General features: G+C 36.4%; 5 protein-coding genes and 1 long non-coding RNA gene across 12 annotated transcripts; 1 reads left to right on the top strand and 5 right to left on the bottom strand.

The window, feature by feature from the left end:
* Positions 1-1,239: 1,239 nt before the first annotated feature.
* Positions 1,240-2,597, bottom strand: LOC137818430 (inositol polyphosphate multikinase beta-like). Its single transcript, XM_068621870.1, has one exon. It carries the CDS (start codon positions 2,229-2,231, stop codon positions 1,437-1,439), a length of 795 nt encoding a protein of 264 aa, XP_068477971.1. The 5' UTR covers positions 2,232-2,597; the 3' UTR covers positions 1,240-1,436.
* Positions 2,598-3,681: 1,084 nt separating this feature from the next.
* Positions 3,682-7,019, bottom strand: LOC137805695 (uncharacterized). Its single transcript, XM_068605654.1, has 6 exons — positions 6,917-7,019; positions 6,699-6,784; positions 6,476-6,617; positions 5,901-6,127; positions 4,928-5,185; positions 3,682-4,169 (listed from the first exon to the last, which is right to left on the bottom strand). Exons 2-6 carry the CDS (start codon positions 6,738-6,740, stop codon positions 3,864-3,866), a joined length of 975 nt encoding a protein of 324 aa, XP_068461755.1. The 5' UTR covers positions 6,741-6,784; positions 6,917-7,019; the 3' UTR covers positions 3,682-3,863.
* Positions 7,020-7,661: 642 nt separating this feature from the next.
* Positions 7,662-10,929, bottom strand: LOC137805791 (uncharacterized). The gene is made up of 6 exons (XM_068605739.1): positions 10,656-10,929; positions 10,433-10,574; positions 9,766-9,846; positions 9,488-9,633; positions 8,932-9,189; positions 7,662-8,236 (listed from the first exon to the last, which is right to left on the bottom strand). The coding sequence occupies exons 1-6, from the start codon at positions 10,695-10,697 to the stop codon at positions 7,931-7,933; spliced, it is 975 nt and encodes a 324-aa protein (XP_068461840.1). The 5' UTR covers positions 10,698-10,929; the 3' UTR covers positions 7,662-7,930.
* Positions 10,930-12,143: 1,214 nt separating this feature from the next.
* LOC137820706 (protein FAR-RED IMPAIRED RESPONSE 1-like) lies at positions 12,144-15,658 on the bottom strand. Of its 6 annotated transcripts, none has more exons than XR_011082671.1 (7): positions 13,502-15,535; positions 13,323-13,399; positions 13,181-13,249; positions 13,015-13,083; positions 12,827-12,898; positions 12,660-12,728; positions 12,144-12,382 (listed from the first exon to the last, which is right to left on the bottom strand). XR_011082671.1 is itself a non-coding variant. In XM_068624927.1 (7 exons), the coding sequence occupies exons 1-7, from the start codon at positions 15,383-15,385 to the stop codon at positions 12,296-12,298; spliced, it is 2,301 nt and encodes a 766-aa protein (XP_068481028.1). In that variant the 5' UTR covers positions 15,386-15,658; the 3' UTR covers positions 12,144-12,295. The 6 variants fall into 6 exon arrangements, 2 of the variants coding, with proteins under 2 accessions (XP_068481028.1, XP_068481020.1); XR_011082672.1 differs by having other exon boundaries at positions 12,660-12,722; positions 13,502-15,531; XR_011082673.1 differs by having other exon boundaries at positions 13,343-13,412; positions 13,502-15,531.
* LOC137820700 (cation/H(+) antiporter 2-like) lies at positions 15,550-18,537 on the bottom strand. The gene is made up of 3 exons (XM_068624903.1): positions 18,314-18,537; positions 17,209-18,201; positions 15,550-16,917 (listed from the first exon to the last, which is right to left on the bottom strand). Exons 1-3 carry the CDS (start codon positions 18,464-18,466, stop codon positions 15,715-15,717), a joined length of 2,349 nt encoding a protein of 782 aa, XP_068481004.1. The 5' UTR covers positions 18,467-18,537; the 3' UTR covers positions 15,550-15,714.
* Positions 18,538-18,814: 277 nt separating this feature from the next.
* LOC137820727 (uncharacterized) lies at positions 18,815-19,748 on the top strand. Of its 2 annotated transcripts, none has more exons than XR_011082675.1 (3): positions 18,815-19,272; positions 19,352-19,456; positions 19,707-19,748. It is a non-coding gene; the product is annotated as an uncharacterized lncRNA (long non-coding RNA). The 2 variants fall into 2 exon arrangements; XR_011082676.1 differs by having other exon boundaries at positions 18,816-19,031.

The raw sequence follows: 19,748 nt of genomic DNA on the forward strand, positions 1-19,748 counted from the left end.
ATGCCTTTTTGTTTTTGCGATTAGCATATTTTTTTCTCTTAATTCTTCCTTTTATCTTTTTCTTTTAGTAAAAGTATATTTAAAAGATTTTGGGACTTGCATTTTCTTATTAAACAAAAAAGAAAAGAATCGTAAAGTGTTGATGTTAAGTCCTTCGTGTGAAAAAGTTTTGCCAAGAAACAAATTCTAAGTCTTGAAATTAAGTTACTATTGTTTTGCTTTGAGAATGTGACTAAAAGAACAAGAGTTTATGATTATACATATACCAAGAATATAGATTGAGCTCGCGAAGTATCAATCTGAAGTATGCAAGCTCCAACAATAAAATTTGCTGATCAGAATCAACTTATTACAAGAAAATACTATTACAGACATAATAGACTAAACAGGGTTTAGAAGATGAAAAATGTAGTAGGATTATAAATTTGGTGTGGTCAGAAGATGGATTTGGTCAAAGAGTAGCAAGATCAGAAGTTGCACCTAATAAGGTAAGAAGATGCAAAGTAAACAATAAACGAGATAAAGATATTTGCATTGTTCAAAAGCTAAAAAAGGGTAACATCAGAAGCAACAAGCTCATAACTAAACTAGTATGTGATTAGAGGCAAAAACTTAACTGGACCATTAAGCATTGATGCAAACAGAGCAACCCAAAGATCAGAACACAAGTATTGCAATATTCAAAAGCAACCAAGCATAATGTAGAAAGTAATCTTCAAAAGCAACATTTTTGAAAAATTTTCATAACTCAAAAGAGAATATGGTGTTAGAAATCCAAAACACATCAAACATCAAGAATTCAAGTTCAAATGGAAAACGATAATTTTGAAAAAGCATGTAGCAGAAGAGACAAACTAACACTCAAGAATAAAATATGACAAGGGATATTACATACAACTTTTCTTTCAATTCCAAGAACTCATTGCAAGAGATTGTAGAAGTTTGAACACAAAGAGAGAAAAATATGTTTCTAAACTCAAGTCTTCCATTGCTAAACACTCTAGTTTATATGTCTACCAGTTGTGATATCCCAAAGGGTGTCTATAATATAACAAGTCTCTGTAATCCACTCATGAAGTGATGATTAGAGAGAGTAGCAAACAAGTTTATCCCATGGTAGATCAATGAGGTGGGCTAGTGCTTCTGCAGAAGCTTTGAACCCATGAAAATGAGTTGAAAAAGAATACTACTTTGCAAATCATACGAATCAGGGATGGTAAAAGAATCCAAACCAAGGAATATCTATGAATAAAATCCATAAAAATTGCAATACCTTTCAGTGTGAACATTGAGTAGAAACAAAGGGCAATTAGCTCACATCACAGAAGCAAAATTTTCTGATATGATGATAACAGATAGCATCTAATGAATCATTATTATCTGATAAAACCAGGAACAAGATTTGATGGAAAGCAGAGAAAAAAAGAAAGAAGGAGTCAGTGAGGAAGAGGCTGAAGGATGTCTCTGATGAAGTTGATGAAGGAACAGAGGCCACCCAAGAAGTTATGATCAATCACACCATTGCCAGAAACCACATGAGCAAAGTCAACGAGTTTGACCAGAGGCTTGGTCTTCCCCTTCTCCTTCTCATACACCACCAGAACCGAACATGAATAGAAATGGTACAGAGTCTGCACCTCAAACCACGCCTTCAGCTCCACCAACCGCTCCAAGACGGCGCCCAAAACCTCCGCCGCAAAGTCGCAATCGGAACGGTCAGAGTCGGCGGCGGAGGAGACGAATTTTCGGAGGATCAGGGAGACCCCCTCGGCGGAGAGGCTCTGGAGGAAGGTTCTAGAAGGTTCCCAGGAGGAGACGGAGTCCTTGACGCCGGTGAGTCGGAATCCGAGGGGGACGGTGGAGCTGTCTCTGTCTTTCTTCATGCATTTCGCGATGTAGTCTTCGGAGTGAGCGAGGTGCCATGTTCGGGACCCGATCTTCACGTCCATGACGGAGGGGTTGGTGTAGGGAGCCACCACGTCCTGGAGGATGAGGTGGGTGTGGGGCCCGGAGCCGTCGGAGGCGGGGACGACGGCGGTGCCGTGGAACGCCGGGAAGAAGGAGCTGATAGAGGGCGGCACGGCGAGGGAGGTGTAGAAGGAGAGCTCGGTGGAGCCTCTGTCGTTGTTCTGCAGTGGCTTGTAGAACTTTCCAGAATCATCCACCAGCGGACCCAGAACGCCGTTCTTCGCCATGTGACCCGCCACCTGGTGCTGCGGCACTTTCAGCATTTTCACGATTCTGGGTCTGAACGGAGAAGAAGGTGTGTGAGGAAGAAGACGCACCCCACAATACACAATACAAAAAAATCAAATCTTTTTGATTCAAAGATGTAACAAACTGCACCCTTATATATAATACTTCACTTCTTGAGCTTTACTTCATCTAATAATATAATCAAATCTTTTGGGTTCACCAAAAGTTTTGATTTTTGTTTGTTTTGCAAAGGACAACAGTGTTAACTGACAGAACCCAAAGAACAACAGTGTCAGTATTCGACTTGGTTTCATTAACTCTGCCAAAAAAAAACAAACTTTCATGTCATGTTACATTGGTGATGAGATCAAAGGAGGGAAAAATAGAAAAAAAACACATCTTTCCCAAAAAAAAAATAATTTTTCCTGTAATTAGCAGTAGAATTACAAGTGTTGTGCAGTAAAAAGAAAAGGGAATCCCTAACCAGTGTTGGAATAAGTTTGTCAAATCAACTTATTGGTATCATTATCATAAAAAACATGAAAAACCAGATTATTTTTATATCAAAATTTTCCATAATACAGCAGAAGGGAATTATCTTTTTCCTATAATTGAATATAAATATAAATATTGATAAAATATTCACTATCATTATACAAAAATTACAATCTATATTGTCTGTTAATACTTAAGATTACAAACTTTACATATGAATTATAAATATTTATAAATTTTGTATAGTTATATTATTAATATATTTTTATATTATGTAAAATAAACATATTAAAATAATTAATGAAACACAATAATTTAATATTTTATTAAGATGTGCTTTATATTATAGGAATAAATAATTAAAAAAAAACTAAAATAACAAATAAAATAAAATAATTAATTCATTAATATATTATAATAAAATAAATGTTTTAAAAATATTAAAGTAATAATTATAATAAAGTTATATGCTTTGACTTTTAATATTTTGTAAGTTAATTAATTTTAATATATTTGTTTTTGAAATATAACTTTTTCATTTATTAAATTTTATAATAATTTTTTGTTTTAATTTAAAAGTTTATTTTAATTCTAAATATATATTTTTACAATATTTTGTATATCAAATCTTTTAAATAAAATTATTTTACAAATGTTCTTTTTAAAATATATTCATATAGAAAAAAAATTCTACCATAATAGTTAAATCAAATTACACACTTTTCATTCACTCTTTCACTTATTTTTTCTTCAATTAAAACAATGTTATTTTTCAACATGATTCTCCTTTTTCGACTCTCTTAGTTCAACCTTGAATCCAAACACTAACAGAACACAACATGAACTATATAGCATTTACAAAACCATAGTTCCTCTCTTCAGGGGAGTCAAACTGGACTTGGTGTTTATTTTTAGACCTATGATATAGGATTTAAGCAAGTTAAGGGAGAAAGAGAGAAGAGATATAGGTGTTTGATTAACACTAAGAGATAAAAAAAGGAATTTGACTTCAGATTCCACAGATTTATTGCAGAGTTCAATATTTTTCATACATTGTTTTACAACAGCAGTTCATATATATGTATATAAGTAGGAACTGGCAGTTACATATGCAGACAAAACAACAGGCAAAACAGTATTTTCATATGAACCAACATAAAATTGGGGCATCCTTAGGGTAGCAACACAACAGATCCTGTGGTCTTCCTATTCTCCAGGTCTTCATGTGCTCTTGCTGCCTCAGACAAGGGATAAGTCTCAGTAATCCGCACCTTTAAGACACCAGAAGCAACCTTGGCAAACAACTCTCCTGCAGCCTCCAAGAGCTCATCACGAGTGACATTGTAATGCTTTAAGGTGGGTCTTGTCAGGAACAAGGACTTTGTAGCCAGGGAAGATAATGGAACTGGATCAGGTGTACCTGATGATTGTCCAAAACTTACCATGTAACCTCGAAGCTTCAAGCAAGCCAAAGATCCCTGTACAAATCACAGAGTATGCTTAGTTAAGGCCTTTGCTGACAATATGCCTAAAATTGTGAAATTATAGAATACAAACATTAATGAAACAGATGAAGGAAACCAAAGTTCAACTTTTCAAAAATGAAACCACGGAAATGTCAGTGTGGTCATAATCAAAGGAGAAAGCTACTGAGTATGGTATATATTGTATTAATCAGACAGACAGTAATCTCAGACCTTCAGGGCTCTATTCTCCTAAAAACTTGTGGCCTATCAACTTTTGCCCTGAGTTTGCTGTTTTTGACTAATAATATTGATATGCAGGAATATTCACTTTGGTATCATCACATTTCTCACAAACTCAATTGAGAAAACAAATGCTAACTGGATGTAGCACTATACATTCATTTCTAAATAAGGAAAGTATTTAGTTCTGAGTTCTGAGTTCTTTAACTGGGTGTAGGAATTCACTTAAAGATTTAAAACAACAATAAATGCAGTGTTTATCATCTAGGATCAATTGGTGTTTGTTGATGTTTTAGTTTTCTAAGTGCTGATCAACATAGGATCAACTGAATCATAAATCTGTGTGCATTCTTTAGGACACTTGATTATGGTAACAGAAAGAAAACTTCAAGAATCATAATATAAGCAAAAAACTACTTATGGATACCACCACGAACGACACAACAATGTTATTATTATTTTCACTCGAGTACCCAACCATTCGATTTTGAAATTCTATTTAGGCATAATACAGAATATGACAGGTATACCTCAAATGTATCTTTTCCCACCGAATCATAGACTACTTCAACTCCATTGCCTGATGTAATTTCGTTGACACGTGCAACAAAATCTTCTTCTGTGTAGATTATTACATGATGACATCCATCCTCCTTGGCCTGAGCTGCCTTAAGTTTATTAGATACAGTTCCAATAACGGTTGCACCAAGAGCATTTGCCCATTGGCACAATAAGGATCCTACTCCACCAGCTGCTGCATGTACAAGAATTGTATGACCAGGTTCAACCTGCAAAATGATAGATATCTTAGTCAAAATTAAATCTCTCTGATTTGATTTATCCCTTTCTACTTACCTTCCTTTTTTACATTTATTATGTAATCGACAGCCTTGACTATTTATGTAAATCTTCTATTCCTGAATAATACACACAGGAATTATTCTTCCTCTCCTATTGTTTTCTCTCTCCAGTAGACCCTAAAATCACAGATCCAATTGGAAGAACAGGATTCTAGTATGGTTTTCATAAGCCATTGGGCTCTCTTAACTAGAACAAATAGGCTCTTCCATGTGGTTCTCTCAAGGTTCTTACCAGTGAGTCACTAGAGGGGCATATATCTTCTTTTATAACAGAAGTAACCAAGCATGACACACTTCAAGAGAAAGGGGGAGTAGCTTGGAAACTAAGGCTGAATATCCTACACAAAGCATTTGCAAAAAAAATTAGGAAAAGGTAACAGATTGAGATGGAAAGATAATATAGTAGAAGACATTCCAATAATCAAGAAAGAAGCATGAGAGATAATGTCAACCTATAACTGTTTGAAGACATACATATGAAATAATAGGACTAAATAACTAAAGTCTATAACTGAAGTGAGCAGATGGTGAATCAATCTCCCATAGTGCACGTGAGGATATTTCTTTTTCTAAGATAATACACTAATGAATGTTGGTAAAAACAATAAGAGATCCTTCAACAAGCATAGAAATACACACACACCTTGAAACATTGCTGAAGCAAGTAACGAGTTGTCAAGCCCTTGGCCATGATGGATGCCCCAATTATGGGGTCAATTGAGGGAGGGAGGGGAACTAGATTACTTGCAGGAAGAATGTGCTCTTCAGCATATGAGCCCAGAGGTGGACTCGAATAAGCTACAGTTTCTCCAACTTTTATACCAGTGACTCCAACACCCACAGCAGTGACCACCCCAACACCCTCCACACCTACCATACCACATTATTTTAAAGAGAAAAGCTTCATATTCTATTTTTTTTCTAGGCTTAATTGCCCTTATTGTCATCCAGGTATCGTAATTGTGTGATTTTAGTCATTCAGGTTCTAATTGTACCAATTGGGTCATTCAAGTATCACAATTGAAGAGATTAAAATTACTCAATTGCAACATACAATACACTAAATTCACAAATTTGTGATGAAAAACTTAGAGACCCAAATGACAACTGATGGAACAATAACAATATTTGGAGAGTAAAAGCACAACTAAGACTTTCTATTTTCAACCAATACAACTATAAATGTTAATAAAAGCTTGGTAGCAGTAAAAAAGAAACCTGGAGTGTAGGGTAAGGAAGGGACTTTATAAACTCCTGTGCGAAAATAGACATCAATGAAATTAACACCAACAGCTTTGTTCTTCACACGAACCTCACCTTCTTTTGGGTCTCCGATTTCCACATCTTCCCACTTCAGAACCTGTCATGTCACTCTTCAATTCTACAATTCAGTGTTGGATGACTATGAGAGTGAGAGTGAAAGAGAAATGAAGAAAGAGACCTGAGGGCCACCCAGTTGGTGAACTCTGATAGCTTTCACCATGTTTATAGTTGCCGATGATGTCGAAGCTTAGGTTGGTTGTAACTCTGCTTAAAGGTAAAGAAAATTTACAGAAGAATTGCACTGTATTGTATTAGTACTCTAATGCTTTGCTTTGGAACACCATCCACAATGATTAACGTAAGAAAAACAACTTCATGTTTTAGGAAATTTGGTACCCAGATGAATGAGACAGACTCCACAATCGTTGGTTCTATAGTCAAACAAGAATTGAATCCTAAGTTTTAATTTTTTTCTGAAATTTTCATGATTTATTTTTGTTCAGCTTTGGGTCTTTTGAGGTTGTTTATAGTTAATCTTTTTCCTTTATGTAAAAACAATAAGCTTTGGTTTAAACGTCTGCAATTTTTTTTTATATGATTTTAGTCTTTTTAGCAAAAGTTAAGTGAATATTTTAATCATGTTTAGGTGCCCTTTTACATAATATTTTCAGGTGACACCTTTGAACATGGAAAATACCATTTTTTTTTTTGGTTAAAAAAGTAAAAGTTCCACCCTTTTATTTGTTGATTGAATGTTCTCACATTGATTTTGTTAAAAAGTAAAAGGTCAAATTATAACTTTGACATAAATTATAATTAGTTTATTTTGATCCAATTAAACTTTAACTTAATATATCCGTTTAAAATATACTTTAGAAACAATTTAATTAATTACAATAAATATCAGATTAAATTTATGGATATTTTAAAATAAAATAACTAAAATCATGAAAAAAAGAATAAAAAGACCAAAATCATAGATAAGGAATTAAAAAGCACCAAAGTCAAATCTAGCCAAACACTTGCATTTAGCTTTGTTACTGATTTTGTCCATTGCACTTGGATTATAAATGGGGAGAAAACACCATATAGCCAAAATGGTTAAGTTCAAAGCAAGATAACACGAGAGAAGAACACTATATAGCCAAAATAATGTCATCAAAGAAATCACTATTATTTAAGTACACCCACTTGTGTTGAATAACACACATTAGCATGGGATTCATAATCTTTATTTCTTTTCAAGATGAATCACACAAGGATTTGGTGTCTAACACCCCTACACACAACAGAACTTAAGAGTCTCATGGTATCAACACAACACAACACAACTTAAGAGTCTCATGGTATTAACACAACACAACTTAAGAGTCTCATGGTATCAACACAACACAACACAACTTAAGAGTCTCATGGTATCAACACAACAGATCCTGAAGTCTTCCTATCCTCCAAGTCTTGGTGTGCTTTTGCAGCCTCAGACAATGGGTAAGTATGATTAACACGAACCTTCAAGACACCAGAAGCAACATTAGCAAACAACTCTCCTGCAGCCTCCAATAACTCATCCCGAGTGACAACATATTGCAGTAGGGTGGGCCTTGTCAAGAACAGGGATTTTGCAGCCAGAGCTGATAATGGAACTGGATCAGGTGAACCTGATGACTGTCCAAAACTTACCATGTAGCCCCTAAGCTTCAAGCATGCCAAAGATCCCTGCACAAATCACACACCTCAGCATATGCATACCTTGTTAAGGACTTCTCTGGTAGCACTCTTAAATTTTGATATGATAAAATGTAAAACCCTGAAACATAGTAAATCTATGTGCACTTCTACACCACAAATTTATCTCAAGTCCTTCAAGAGGCTGCAATTAAGATAGTTAAGCCCGTTTTCTAACAATAGTAATCCTTGGATTTCAGGCTCCAATCTAAATAGATTAAAATCCACAACTTATCAAATCTTGGATTTAACCATTAGTAATTAGCATAAACAACCAGTTCGGATAAACACAAATATCTCATTTCATTGGTATAATAGGCTTCCATTTAGTCTGTTATTAGAATTCTTTATGAATATGTATAGTCTATCTATGTATCATTTTTGTTAACATATAGGTTTTGGTCTAGTCTCTCCATTTTTTTTTGTATTTTCTTTATTTTTTTTAATAATACTTTTTTTATGTGATGGGTGATGATTGTTGTTACTTAAAGTGTCAGCTTAGATAGCTTAATTGAGATACTGATGCCTAACATGAAAACTTTTATAAAGAAAAAAAAATGTGAAGGACATACTAGGGACTAAAATGCTATCTAATCATAATCATTTTATTTTTCCACTCAATCAATTTCCAAGTATCTAATCTTGAAATTTAATTTGGGTATACTATGGAATAGAGTAGGTACTACCTCAAAGGTATCCTTTCCTACAGAGTCATAGACTACTTCAACTCCATTGCCTGATGTAATTTCATTGACGCGAGCAACAAAATCCTCTTCTTTATAGAATATAACATGATCACACCCATCCTCCTTGGCTTGAGCTGCCTTCTCTTTAGTTGACACAGTTCCTATAACAGTTGCACCGAGAGCATGTGCCCACTGGCACAATAAGGATCCAACTCCACCAGCTGCTGCATGAACAAGAATTGTATGACCAGGCTCAACCTGTAAAGTGATATGTACATAAACTCTGTTAATGATTATTTTTCATGAAGGGAATGTGTGTATTGATAACTTTGCTAATTTAGAATTTATTCATAGAGAATCATTTCATTAGTATAATAGACTTCCATCTAATCTGTTCTTAGAATTCTTTATGAGTAGGTATAGTCTACCTATGCGTTGTTTTTGTTAACATATGAATTTTGGTCTACTAATGAATGTAGATTAGCATAGTAACAAAACTAAAAGATAAAAGTAAAATAGCTTCAGCTACAAGGACAATAACATCATAGAAAATGACCTTAAAACAGCGCCGAAGCAGAAAGTGTGTTGTCATGCCTTTCAGCATGATGGATGCTGCAACAGGGGGGTCAATGGAAGAAGGAACAGGAACTACTTTATTAGCAGGAAGTATCTGTTCTTCTGCATATGAACCCATTGGTTGACCTGTATTAAGAATGAAGAAAATGTATTTAGGATTGATATCCCTTATGTAAAATACACACAAGTCTTTATTCATAGATGAGAATAATAACAGAATAATATAAACTATGGGCTAAGTCAGTCACATTCAACAACCTGCATAAGCTACAAGATCTCCAACCTGCCTACCAGTGAGTCCAGCACCCACAGCTGTCACAACCCCAACAGCTTCCATACCTGCCACATAAGAAGGGACAATCAATTCAATACATGATAACTTGGGATTTTGCGTCTCTACTTTCTTAACAGATTGTGTTTTTAGCAGTAAACACAAAAAGTAAAACAGCAAAATAATGGAAAAAGGATAATATTGACACCCACAATGCAACTTAGAGTTAAACACACACATATACATCTACAAACTAAACTCACATCACCACATTAAGGTTACTCATATTTTTGTGAAGGAGTAAATTGATTAATTTATGATTTATTCACAAAGAATCATTTTAATGGTATAATAGGCTTACATCTAGTCTGTTCTTAAAATTCTATACGAATAGGTATAGTCTACCTATGTATCATTAACATACGAGTTTTGGTCTAATCTCCTATATATATATTTTTTATTTTCTTTTTTTTAATAATACTTTTTTTTTATATGATGTTAGATGATTGTTGTTACTTAAGGTGTCAACCTAACTCAGAGGTAAAGTTGCATAGTGATGTCTAACATGAAAGTTTTATAAAAAAAAAACTCACATCACCACAAGAAAATAAATAAATTGTTGTTGTTTACTGAGAATGAAGATAGGGAAGGAACCTGGAGTGAAGGGAAAGGAGGGGGCTTTGTAAACTCCTTTGCGAAAGTAGACATCAATGAAATTGACTCCAATGGCTTTGTTCCTGATGCGAACCTCCCCTTCTTTGGGCTCTCCGATTTCCACGTCCTCCCACTTCAGAACCTGCGACGATGCGATTCACTCATCAATTCAATTAACATCACCCAGATGAGTCAAAAAAGAGAATTTATGTATAATATTTACCTGAGGGCCTCCCAGTTCGTGAACTCTGATTGCTTTCACCATGTCTGTTGTTGTTGATGATGAAAAAGAAGCTTTGATTATGAGTGAAGAAGAAGAAGAAGAAGAAGAAGAGAGTGCAGAAGGAAGCGAAGTGGATTGTTAACTCCTAATAACCTTGAAAATGACATTTGATTTCAATTGTTTGATTGGTTTTTTTGTCTCAACAAGGAGAAAAAAGGTAGTGAGGGTTTGCCTGGACTAAGGTCACAATTAGTTTAACTAACTTTCTTCAAACAAAATAATCAATGGTTGTTTTTTTTTAATAATACTAAGATCATTTCATGAACTGAAATCAATTCTTATATGTCAGATTATAACTGAGAAGAAAAATAAAGATGTTTTTTTTGCTAAAATACATATTCTGGTGAAGAAATGAAACAATTGATACATCTTACTACTACTATTGTCCAAGTAACATTTTCTTCAATTTTTAGTGTATGTAATAATTTGTGTTATACGAAAATCATGCATTCTTTGAGTCATGTGAGTTGAGTGTATTTTATTGTTTAGCTTAATATAGTTCTTATGAGTTGGGTACTCCTAATTTCAATAAATTTAAATTATGGTTAAATAAAAAATTAAATTTGGTTTATAATTGAAAATTGTTATAATGAATATTAGTTTGTCATTAAAATAATAACCGATTTTGAAAAATCTAACAAATTTCATGTTAAAAATATATTTAACCATTCAAAGTAAGAATTAGATATGGTGTAACTTTTAGATGATAAAACTCACTTATTTTTCATGCTTTTTTTTGGTCAATGGTACAATTAGTGGAGAGAATCGTGAGGGCTCAAACTAATCACCATTTACGAGTTCGTTTATGTCGAAATTTGTGAATTTGCAACTTCTGTCACATGTTATACTTCACATATACGTGGTGTTTTTGGTATATAAGCTACGATAACGTCGTTCATTGTTGCTTTTGCAGAAATTCCATTATGTTTTTCTCCAACTCAAAGAGACTTCAACAAAATTCTCGACAATCATGTTGAGCATTGTCACCATATTAGAATGCCAAAATCACTTCTCGAACAAATATATTGGTATCAATCGAGTTGATAAAAATTGGTTTATTCCATTCTTTATGTAAAGTTGTATGCAAATAAATAACACATTAAAACTTGATAAATGTCCAAATTCTTATTCACCTTCTGTGAAGAACAAAAAAAGACTTTGAATATGGAAGAAATTACTAACTTTACTTAATTATGCAGAAGCTGAGTCATAAGTTCATAACTTAAGATACTATTAGTCTGCTTTTATCAAATGAATGTAAAATTGTTACTAAATAAACCAGCTGCTTCAAAATTGTATGAATAAGAACCACTTCAGGTTGATCCAACCCTTATACAGATATACTACACCACTGCGTGATGCATTTCCACAAGTTCAGAAACAGAAGACCTACATCTCTACTAAAAGAGCAGGAATTAACTAGGCTCATTAAATAATGCTTGGCAATATTTGATTTCTGATCAATATTATGCATTACCTGAGAAAAAAATTTCTGAATTTCTAATATATACATAATGTTAGCTGAAACATTTACATGCTGATATACAAGTATGAAACACAATGTCAGCCTATAGCCTAACTTACTGAGACTGGTGCCTTGAATTTAGCTGTTTTACCTTTACCTCCATCCCATGCGGTTGTGAGGATGACCCTCCATCAGGTTGACCCTACAATAAAGTGAAATTTAAGGAATCAGAAGGGCTGAGAATATATATATTGGTGTACTTAAATAATAGTGATTTCTTTCATCAAATATGGCACTTAACATGCCACACATGCATTTGGTTGGTGCTAGCTAAAAGACAAACCCAAATGACAAACACATTGATCTTTCAAGGACCTCGAGGATTTTCAGTCTTTCAAGGACTAAAAGAACGAATTCCTAACCTTTTAGGGACAAAAATTACTATTTACTCAACAGTAAATATATAGCAGAGTCCATACCATCGCATGCATCCTTTGTGGGGCCATGTAACAGGGATCATGGATGGGTGCAATTGAGTTCAACTGTCCCTAAATCAAGATTCAACCCATAACCAGATGTTATAAATCTAAAACCCCAAACTACTAAAAATATTAGAAAAAACCCAAGAGTAGGCATTATATATTACCCGGTCTTGGATGCCTTGCTGGTTGCTATAATAATCATTACGAATAGCAGCTACTGAATTCAATTGGTGGCACTTCAACAAATTAAGGAGAGCAAATTATTCTTTGAAGTAACAGGAAGAAGATTACAACTGGTTAACTGCTACTATCACATTGAACTTCAAATTTCTAAATATTAGAGACAACCTACCATTCCCAAATCAATCCGCTGAGTAGCAAAATAGCCATCCAGATTCTGTGCCCTTGAGTTCAGCCGATCCTGTAACAGAGTTTTCCAAAAGGGCCAAAATTTCAGGATCCACACACACTCTTTTGTTTGTCACAATGCAAGCAGTAGAAATGGGAAAATGCCATACCATCTCTTGAATGCTCTGCTGTGATTCATATGAACAAGGAAGACGAGATGCTTGTGCATTGGGGTTTTCCTATAACAAATACTGACCATAAGATACTTTTCTATGATGAAATATCACAATCAGTAATGAATCTGACATGTACTTCAAACAAGAAGCACCAACCACTTGCTGCCAGCTAGAATCAACTCCCATAGCAATGATCTCTGGTTCAACGCTTACCTATTAAGCATCACTACATAAGAGGGGCACAAAAAAAGCTATCTGATGTTATGGAAACCGAGTCTGTAACATTAGCATTATGGCTGACACGACAAAACAAACCTTTCTTTTTGGAAGAGTACTATCCTTTTTGTTAGTATGATCAGCAGCATTACTAAGATTCACCTCTTGAGAACCAAAACAAGGAAGGTTCGGTTCTCTGACACTGTGAATTGTACCATTCAGGTTCTCACACTTTCTCAAAGCTTCTTCCAATACCTTTACAGCGGCAATGTACGTCTCGTATGATAAAGACCCTTCATCACCCAATTCAAAAGCTCGTTGACATAAATTTTTACAACGCTCAGTCCTAGAGTCAGAGACAACCACATCTGCCATAGACAGATTTCTCTCTGTCTGTCTGCTCTTGGCATCTTTTGTCCATCGTTTTAAAATATACTGAGGTGGGATGCTATGCACACCAGAAATCTGTAGCACAATCATTACATGCCTACAAAGATAGCCATTGAACTCAAATGAATAGCAGGAGCATGATGCTTCTGAAGTCGATTCATTCCAAGTCACAACAAAACCTTGATTGTCCTCAAAATCCTGAACCATAAAAATTTTCGTTGCCCCATCTTCGCTCTCTTTCCTTGGATGACAAGCAACAGCTCCCAAAACCTCACTCTGGAACTTCTTAAACACTGCATGAGTGTACAACTCCACCATTTGTTTACCAAAAGGTGATGGGGACTTCAACACTGGCTGTCTACGCAGCGTTTCAAAATCCGCCTTGGCTTCCTCCTCATACTTATCCCTCAACACCACTCTGTACTGCTCCATAAACTCTTTCACAGTAGTTTTCCTCTGCACATATTTATCAAACAGACAGTTCATGGCTTCTGATCTCTGCACAGTGGACATTCCTGCTAAAACCCTGCCATTCAAAAATGCAGGTACCCACTGTTTGCGATCCTCATAAATCTCACACAACCAACTCTCATCACCCATGTCAAACCTCTCAACCATCTCCCCCCACCTCTTCTCAAACTGCTCTTTTGTCCTAGACTTCAAAACACACTCACTAAACCCACTCATAAACTCCCCACCATGCTGATGCACCCACCGACCTAGCTTCTCTGGAACCTTGCTCAACACATGCCACAGACAAAAGCAATGAAAAGACTCAGGAACCACTTGAGCAACAGCTCTCTTCAGCACTTCATCACAGTCAGTGAGAATCACCTTGGGAGCATGTCCCCCCATTGCCCTCAACCAATTCCTCATCAGCCACACAAACGCAGATTCAGACCCATCAGACACAAAAGCCAACCCCAGCAACAAAAACTGAAGATGGTGGTTCACACCAACAAACGGAACAAAGGGCAATCTACACTCGTTTTTAACGTGAGTGGTGTCCAAAAGCACCACATCGCTAAAGTGTCTATAATCAAGCCTAGCCTTAGCATCCACCCAGAAAACACTCCTCAACCGCTGTGCCTCGTTAAAATCGGCCGCGTAAAAGAAATTAGGGTTTTCGTTTTGCATAGACATGAAGGTGTTAAGCAAAAATTGAAGGTCACCTTGGACGAAAGCTAAGTGTTGCAGTGTTTTTTTAACCTTGGGTTTCCTTGAGGAACTTGAGTTGTTATCATTATTATTGGGTTTAGGGTTACTGTGAATGGGGAGAATTTGGTGGTTATGGTGTTTGATGAAAGAAGAGATGATCCATGTACCGTGGGGTGTTCGTTTCACGTGCATAGAGGCCTTGCAATCGGTTTTGGCCCGGGCTCGGGCCCGTTTGGGTTTGTGCGGGCTTGGCGGGGCGCCGTAGCGAGTGCAGGCGAATTTGGCGTCGATGAAGTTGCCGGAAATTCGGGATCGCCGGCTGGCTTTGATTATGGCGGAGAAGCCCACGGATTTCGCGTGGGCTTGGTAGTAAGCGAAAGCTTCCTCCTTGGAATTAAACTCAGGCCCGGGCCCAGAAGCGGGCTCCGGCTCCATTTGAGTCGGCGATTGTGAGATGGGAAGTTCAATGAAATACAATTGGTGGGAACAAACCAAAATCTCTTCTTTTCCCTTCCTTTGGTTCTCCGACCACTTTAAATAAGCATTCTTTGTTTTGTAACCTTGGAGAAATAAATAAGGATGTTGTGGCCTAACATGTTCCTTTTTAACCAACTAGATATACAAAATGAAGTTAACATCTACAAAGTGTTTGAAAAATGTTCTGAACCACTCTTTCTGTAAGTACATTGTTGAAAAGCAAAAAGTGTTACAAATGTACAGTGTGTATAAAGCTAACTAGAAGAACAAATCCAAGTTTATTGTACCTAATCATGCAATAGACCTTTCTTGACATCTCTATGTTGTTGAACAATCAAAACTGAGCCATGAATATCAAGGTCTGAAGAGGCCAAGACATCACCAACTGTTCCTAGTTCTGGACACTCTTCCCAATCACTCATACCAATTGTTAGTGAACTCTGTCCTCTACCACCTTTTCCTACTATGAACAAAGAATACATGTCCCCTATCTCTTTCAAAGAATCCACAGTTTCTGCTCCATGCTTCACAAACTTCTCCACATACCCTATTTGCCCTGAAGTCACATACCTGTTGTAGAAGTCAACCATGAAGGTGTTGTCAATCTCATTCACAGTCTCCTCCCCAGACAATGACATCAGAATTTCGTTTTCCTCTGATTCTCCACTCTCTATCTGTTCGTTCTGTGATGAAGAACTCAGCAAAAATCTTATGATGGTCAAGTTCACGCGTGGACTTCCTGAAATGCGTAGGCTCCATGCAATAGCCTCACGGTCATCAGGGCCACCGAAGAAAAGTGTTGCAACATTTTGTATGCCTTCAGATGCTACTAGTTGTGAGAAGCCAGGTACCTTTGCAAGGCCTCTTTCCACTATCACACCAACTGAACAAGGGGCGTGTCTTAGCACCTTCTGATTGGTGATCCTTATACCCTCTTTTCCACTTTCCAATTTCCCATCAATGCGTTGGTGCTTGTGGAAGGGGAGTAGCACAATTGACACTTGGAGATCTTCTGCTTCATTGCACACATCTTCATACAATGACGGGAAAGAAGACACTGCCCTTCTTTGGTGGACTAGAATCTTTGTTTCTGCAGTGAAGGTATCCAAAGAATTGTTGATTTCCACCACATCATTGCCCCCATAGTCCTCATCGTCGCTAAGGTCAGCATTTTCTTTCTCGTGGTACAACAGGTTGGACTTGATCTTCTTCACAAGCTCTATTAGGTGCATTATGTAAGTGGTAGATGGTGATACTCTAGAGCCATGCATTGCTAGCACTGTGGCAAGTATGGCAGATACCTGTCGAGGGTCATACACACAAGCCAGAATTCGGAGCTCATCTTCCATTTGCTGTGGTTCAATTGCAGTGTAGTTGTTTGCAAACATTTTGTCTTCCCCTCTCACCAGAAAAGCCACAATTACTCCTGATATTATTGTGTTAAGTACTATTGATACCAACAGAACATTGTACGCTTCTGAATCGAAAGTCTGTGAATCAACACAAGAGCCATTGAATTAGTTTGCAAATTTGAGACGATTTCAATTCTGAGTAATGGATAAACTCCTTCGCATGTACTTGAAAGAGGAAAAGCTAGGAAGGTACAACGCATGGAGTTTTTCCATATATCAAAATCAACTTAACTTCTAAGCTTGTTGAATGAAAAGAGCTTCTATAAATTTAAGTTCATGAGTTGATGTTAGATTAAGCGATAACCTCAGTTCATTTCATCTTTTAATCCAAACAGGTTATGATTCAACAGAGTCAGGAAATATACTCACTATTACTTGCTTTGCTGCTGCACCAATGAATAGAAGATCGGCATAACCTCTAGTGTTCAATATGAAGCCAAGAAAAATCCCTTCACTTGTGGGGATTTTGAGGTAGCGGGAAACTAAAAGAGTTCCACCAAGTTTGCTTCCAATGCTCAATAATATCAATATGGCCATACAGGCCACACGCTGCAAGCTCCTGAAGACATTTATCAGGTCACACTGCAAGCCTAAGTAGCCAAAATATACTGGAAGAACAAAGTTGTAAATAGAATAACCAAGTTTGTGCAGCAATGTTCTAGCTGTTTTCCCTTCCTTGGGGAACAACAAACCAATGATGAAACAACTGATAATACTGTTGTAACCCCAAATCTCTATTATCATTGAGCTAGTCAGAAGCAGTAACAGAATGAGTAACAACTCAGGAGCCTTGAGGTACTTCTGGTTTCTATTTCTTGCGTTTAACCAAACTGCCAAGTACCTGTTTATGTAAACCACAAGGACAGTGATTATAACGCAACCTAGACCAGCAGAAATGTGATTTGGTTTTCTCCAGTTAATCATCACGTTGAAGAGCAACAAGCACCCCATTTCTGTGATCAATGCAGATGACACCGCCATACGCCCCACGTCTGATGCTGCAAACCTCAACTCTGCTGCCAAACGAATCACCATAGGGGAGCTTGTGTATGACACCACTAGCATGATGATCATGGAAAAATAATATAAAGGGGCATTGTCAATGGTGTTTAGCTCTTGATGCAAGTAAAATGAGACAGATAGACCAAAAACACCACCCATTAGGGCACCACCACAGGCTACAAAGCTGACCCTACGCAGATTGCGCATTGCGTAGTGAATATTCATCTCTAACCCAAACAAAAACATGAAATTTATGCGACAGAAGAAGCTCACAACTTCATAGTAATTTATTGAACTAGCAGGAAAGAATGTAGCCTTTATATAGTCAATGTGTGACATTGGACCTAGCGCCAACCCTGCCTGTCGAACAACAATGCAACAAAAAAGAGTCAATATTGATACCAACAGAAAAAAAAACTTCTTTGTTCAACATTCATTAACAACATTAAGGTCCTTGGTGATTGATTATTACCAGAATCTGTGCAATTGGTCCAGGTTGACCCACAGTCCTAAACACAACGTTGAAGACATGTGACACGACAAGAATGCATGACACTTGCATGCCCATTGAGCTTAGGGGGTTAACCAGATCATTGTTACAGAACATGGAGTGAGTGGCATCCATTGTGCTTCCAGTGTTTCTCAAATCTCAAACAAAAATTAAGAGGAATCAAACGTTACAGAAACAATTGATACGAGGTTCTATGTTCTGTCGATTTTCTTTTGCATGAGGGAATGATGCATTCTTTGTTTCAGATCCTAAATTATTGGTGAAAGACACGTAACACAACACAGACCCCTTATACTTTAGCTCATGTTAACACTTATTTATTATTTTTTACACAACTCAACAAATATTTTTCTGGCCACAGTAGTTATTATTTATATATATATATATATATCTGAAAATATTATTAAAATAATGAATATTTAGTTTTGTTATTTGAGAATAAAAAAAGAGAGTGAAAGACAAAAGTAGTTTAATGGTGGTGAGTTAATCTTGGGACTTAGTCAGAGCAGTCGCCTTCCAATTCCCATATCTCTGTCTTGTCATCTGCTGCAGTCTTTTCTCATAACTCCAATTTCTCTCTCTCTCTCTCTCTCTCTCTCTCTCTCTCTCTCTCTCTCTTTCAGCTTTGGCGCAAAACCCATCAAAAAGTTTTCACCTTTCTTCTCTCCAATTCCTTGCGGTAACAAATAGGTTTTTCAATTACTTCATTTTTCCATTGGGTTCTCTTCTTTGCTTTTCATTGTTCCAAACTGCAGACTAACCGTAGAGGGTCGATCGGTTCTCTTCCTTGGCTTCTACTGCACACACTATTTGTTGTTGCTGTGATTTCGCTCTCGTGTAAAATTGTTCTTTTATGGGCTTGATTTTCGAGGAAATCGATGATCAGAAAGCTGCTCACTAACTTTATTGTATTTCTGAAGGTGTTGGGATCGTGTTAATGACTAGAATTTTGTCAATTGTTGTTGCTGTTGACTCGTCTTTTTGTGGGTTCTCGTGCAGGATCAAGTAACGACTTTTGAGCTTGTTCTTGACCTCTGTCTTCCATGCCTTCGATCATGTCACCCCAGTGGCAAGACAAGGCTGCTGGTTTCCTTTCTTCCTCCGGTACCATTCACTAAATTGTTGCACTTTTCTCTTTCCTGTTTACTTTGTTCTTATTTGTAAGATAAAGTATAAATTCAAATCAACTCTTGGACAATTTGTACCTGAGATTTTGTGTAAATTAATTCCATGAACTTATTTTAATTCATGAAAGAAGGTTAATTCGTTTTGTTTGCTTTTTTTCTAGTTATTGAGAAGTTTGTTTTAATTAAGCTTTCTGGTCTCTGATTGTTCATGTATGAGTTTGATGTAGGAGTCAAGCTTAAAGAAGCCAAGGAATCAGCCGGAACATTTG

The sequence above is a fragment of the Phaseolus vulgaris genome, chromosome 11 (genome assembly GCF_000499845.2).
Source record: "Phaseolus vulgaris cultivar G19833 chromosome 11, P. vulgaris v2.0, whole genome shotgun sequence".
Classification (NCBI taxonomy): Eukaryota; Viridiplantae; Streptophyta; class Magnoliopsida; order Fabales; family Fabaceae; genus Phaseolus; species Phaseolus vulgaris.

Bases quoted from the DNA above. Each gene is read 5' to 3' on its own strand.
- LOC137805695 (XM_068605654.1), bottom strand. From the start codon at position 6,740: ATGGTGAAAGCTATCAGAGTTCACCAACTGGGTGGCCCTCAG. The intron at 5,186-5,900 runs GTGTGTGTGTAT...ATCATTTTGCAG, and splicing joins TGCTTCAGCAATGTTTCAAG to GTTGAACCTGGTCATACAAT. The intron at 4,170-4,927 runs GTATACCTGTCA...TGATTTGTACAG, and splicing joins TGGGAAAAGATACATTTGAG to GGATCTTTGGCTTGCTTGAA.
- LOC137820700 (XM_068624903.1), bottom strand. From the start codon at position 18,466: ATGGATGCCACTCACTCCATGTTCTGTAACAATGATCTGGTTAACCCC. The intron at 18,202-18,313 runs GTAATAATCAAT...GTTGTTCGACAG, and splicing joins GACCAATTGCACAGATTCTG to GCAGGGTTGGCGCTAGGTCC. The intron at 16,918-17,208 runs GTGAGTATATTT...GTTGATTCACAG, and splicing joins CAGCAGCAAAGCAAGTAATA to ACTTTCGATTCAGAAGCGTA.
- LOC137805791 (XM_068605739.1), bottom strand. From the start codon at position 10,697: ATGGTGAAAGCAATCAGAGTTCACGAACTGGGAGGCCCTCAG. The intron at 9,847-10,432 runs GTTCCTTCCCTA...CTTATGTGGCAG, and splicing joins CTCCTTTCCCTTCACTCCAG to GTATGGAAGCTGTTGGGGTT. The intron at 8,237-8,931 runs GTAGTACCTACT...TGATTTGTGCAG, and splicing joins TAGGAAAGGATACCTTTGAG to GGATCTTTGGCATGCTTGAA.
- LOC137818430 (XM_068621870.1), bottom strand. From the start codon at position 2,231: ATGCTGAAAGTGCCGCAGCACCAGGTGGCGGGTCACATGGCGAAGAAC.
- LOC137820706 (XM_068624919.1), bottom strand. From the start codon at position 15,385: ATGGAGCCGGAGCCCGCTTCTGGGCCCGGGCCTGAGTTTAATTCCAAG. The intron at 12,899-13,014 runs GTAGGTTGTCTC...AATTTGTTGAAG, and splicing joins AGCGGATTGATTTGGGAATG to TGCCACCAATTGAATTCAGT. The intron at 12,383-12,659 runs GTATGGACTCTG...ACTTTATTGTAG, and splicing joins CACAAAGGATGCATGCGATG to GGTCAACCTGATGGAGGGTC.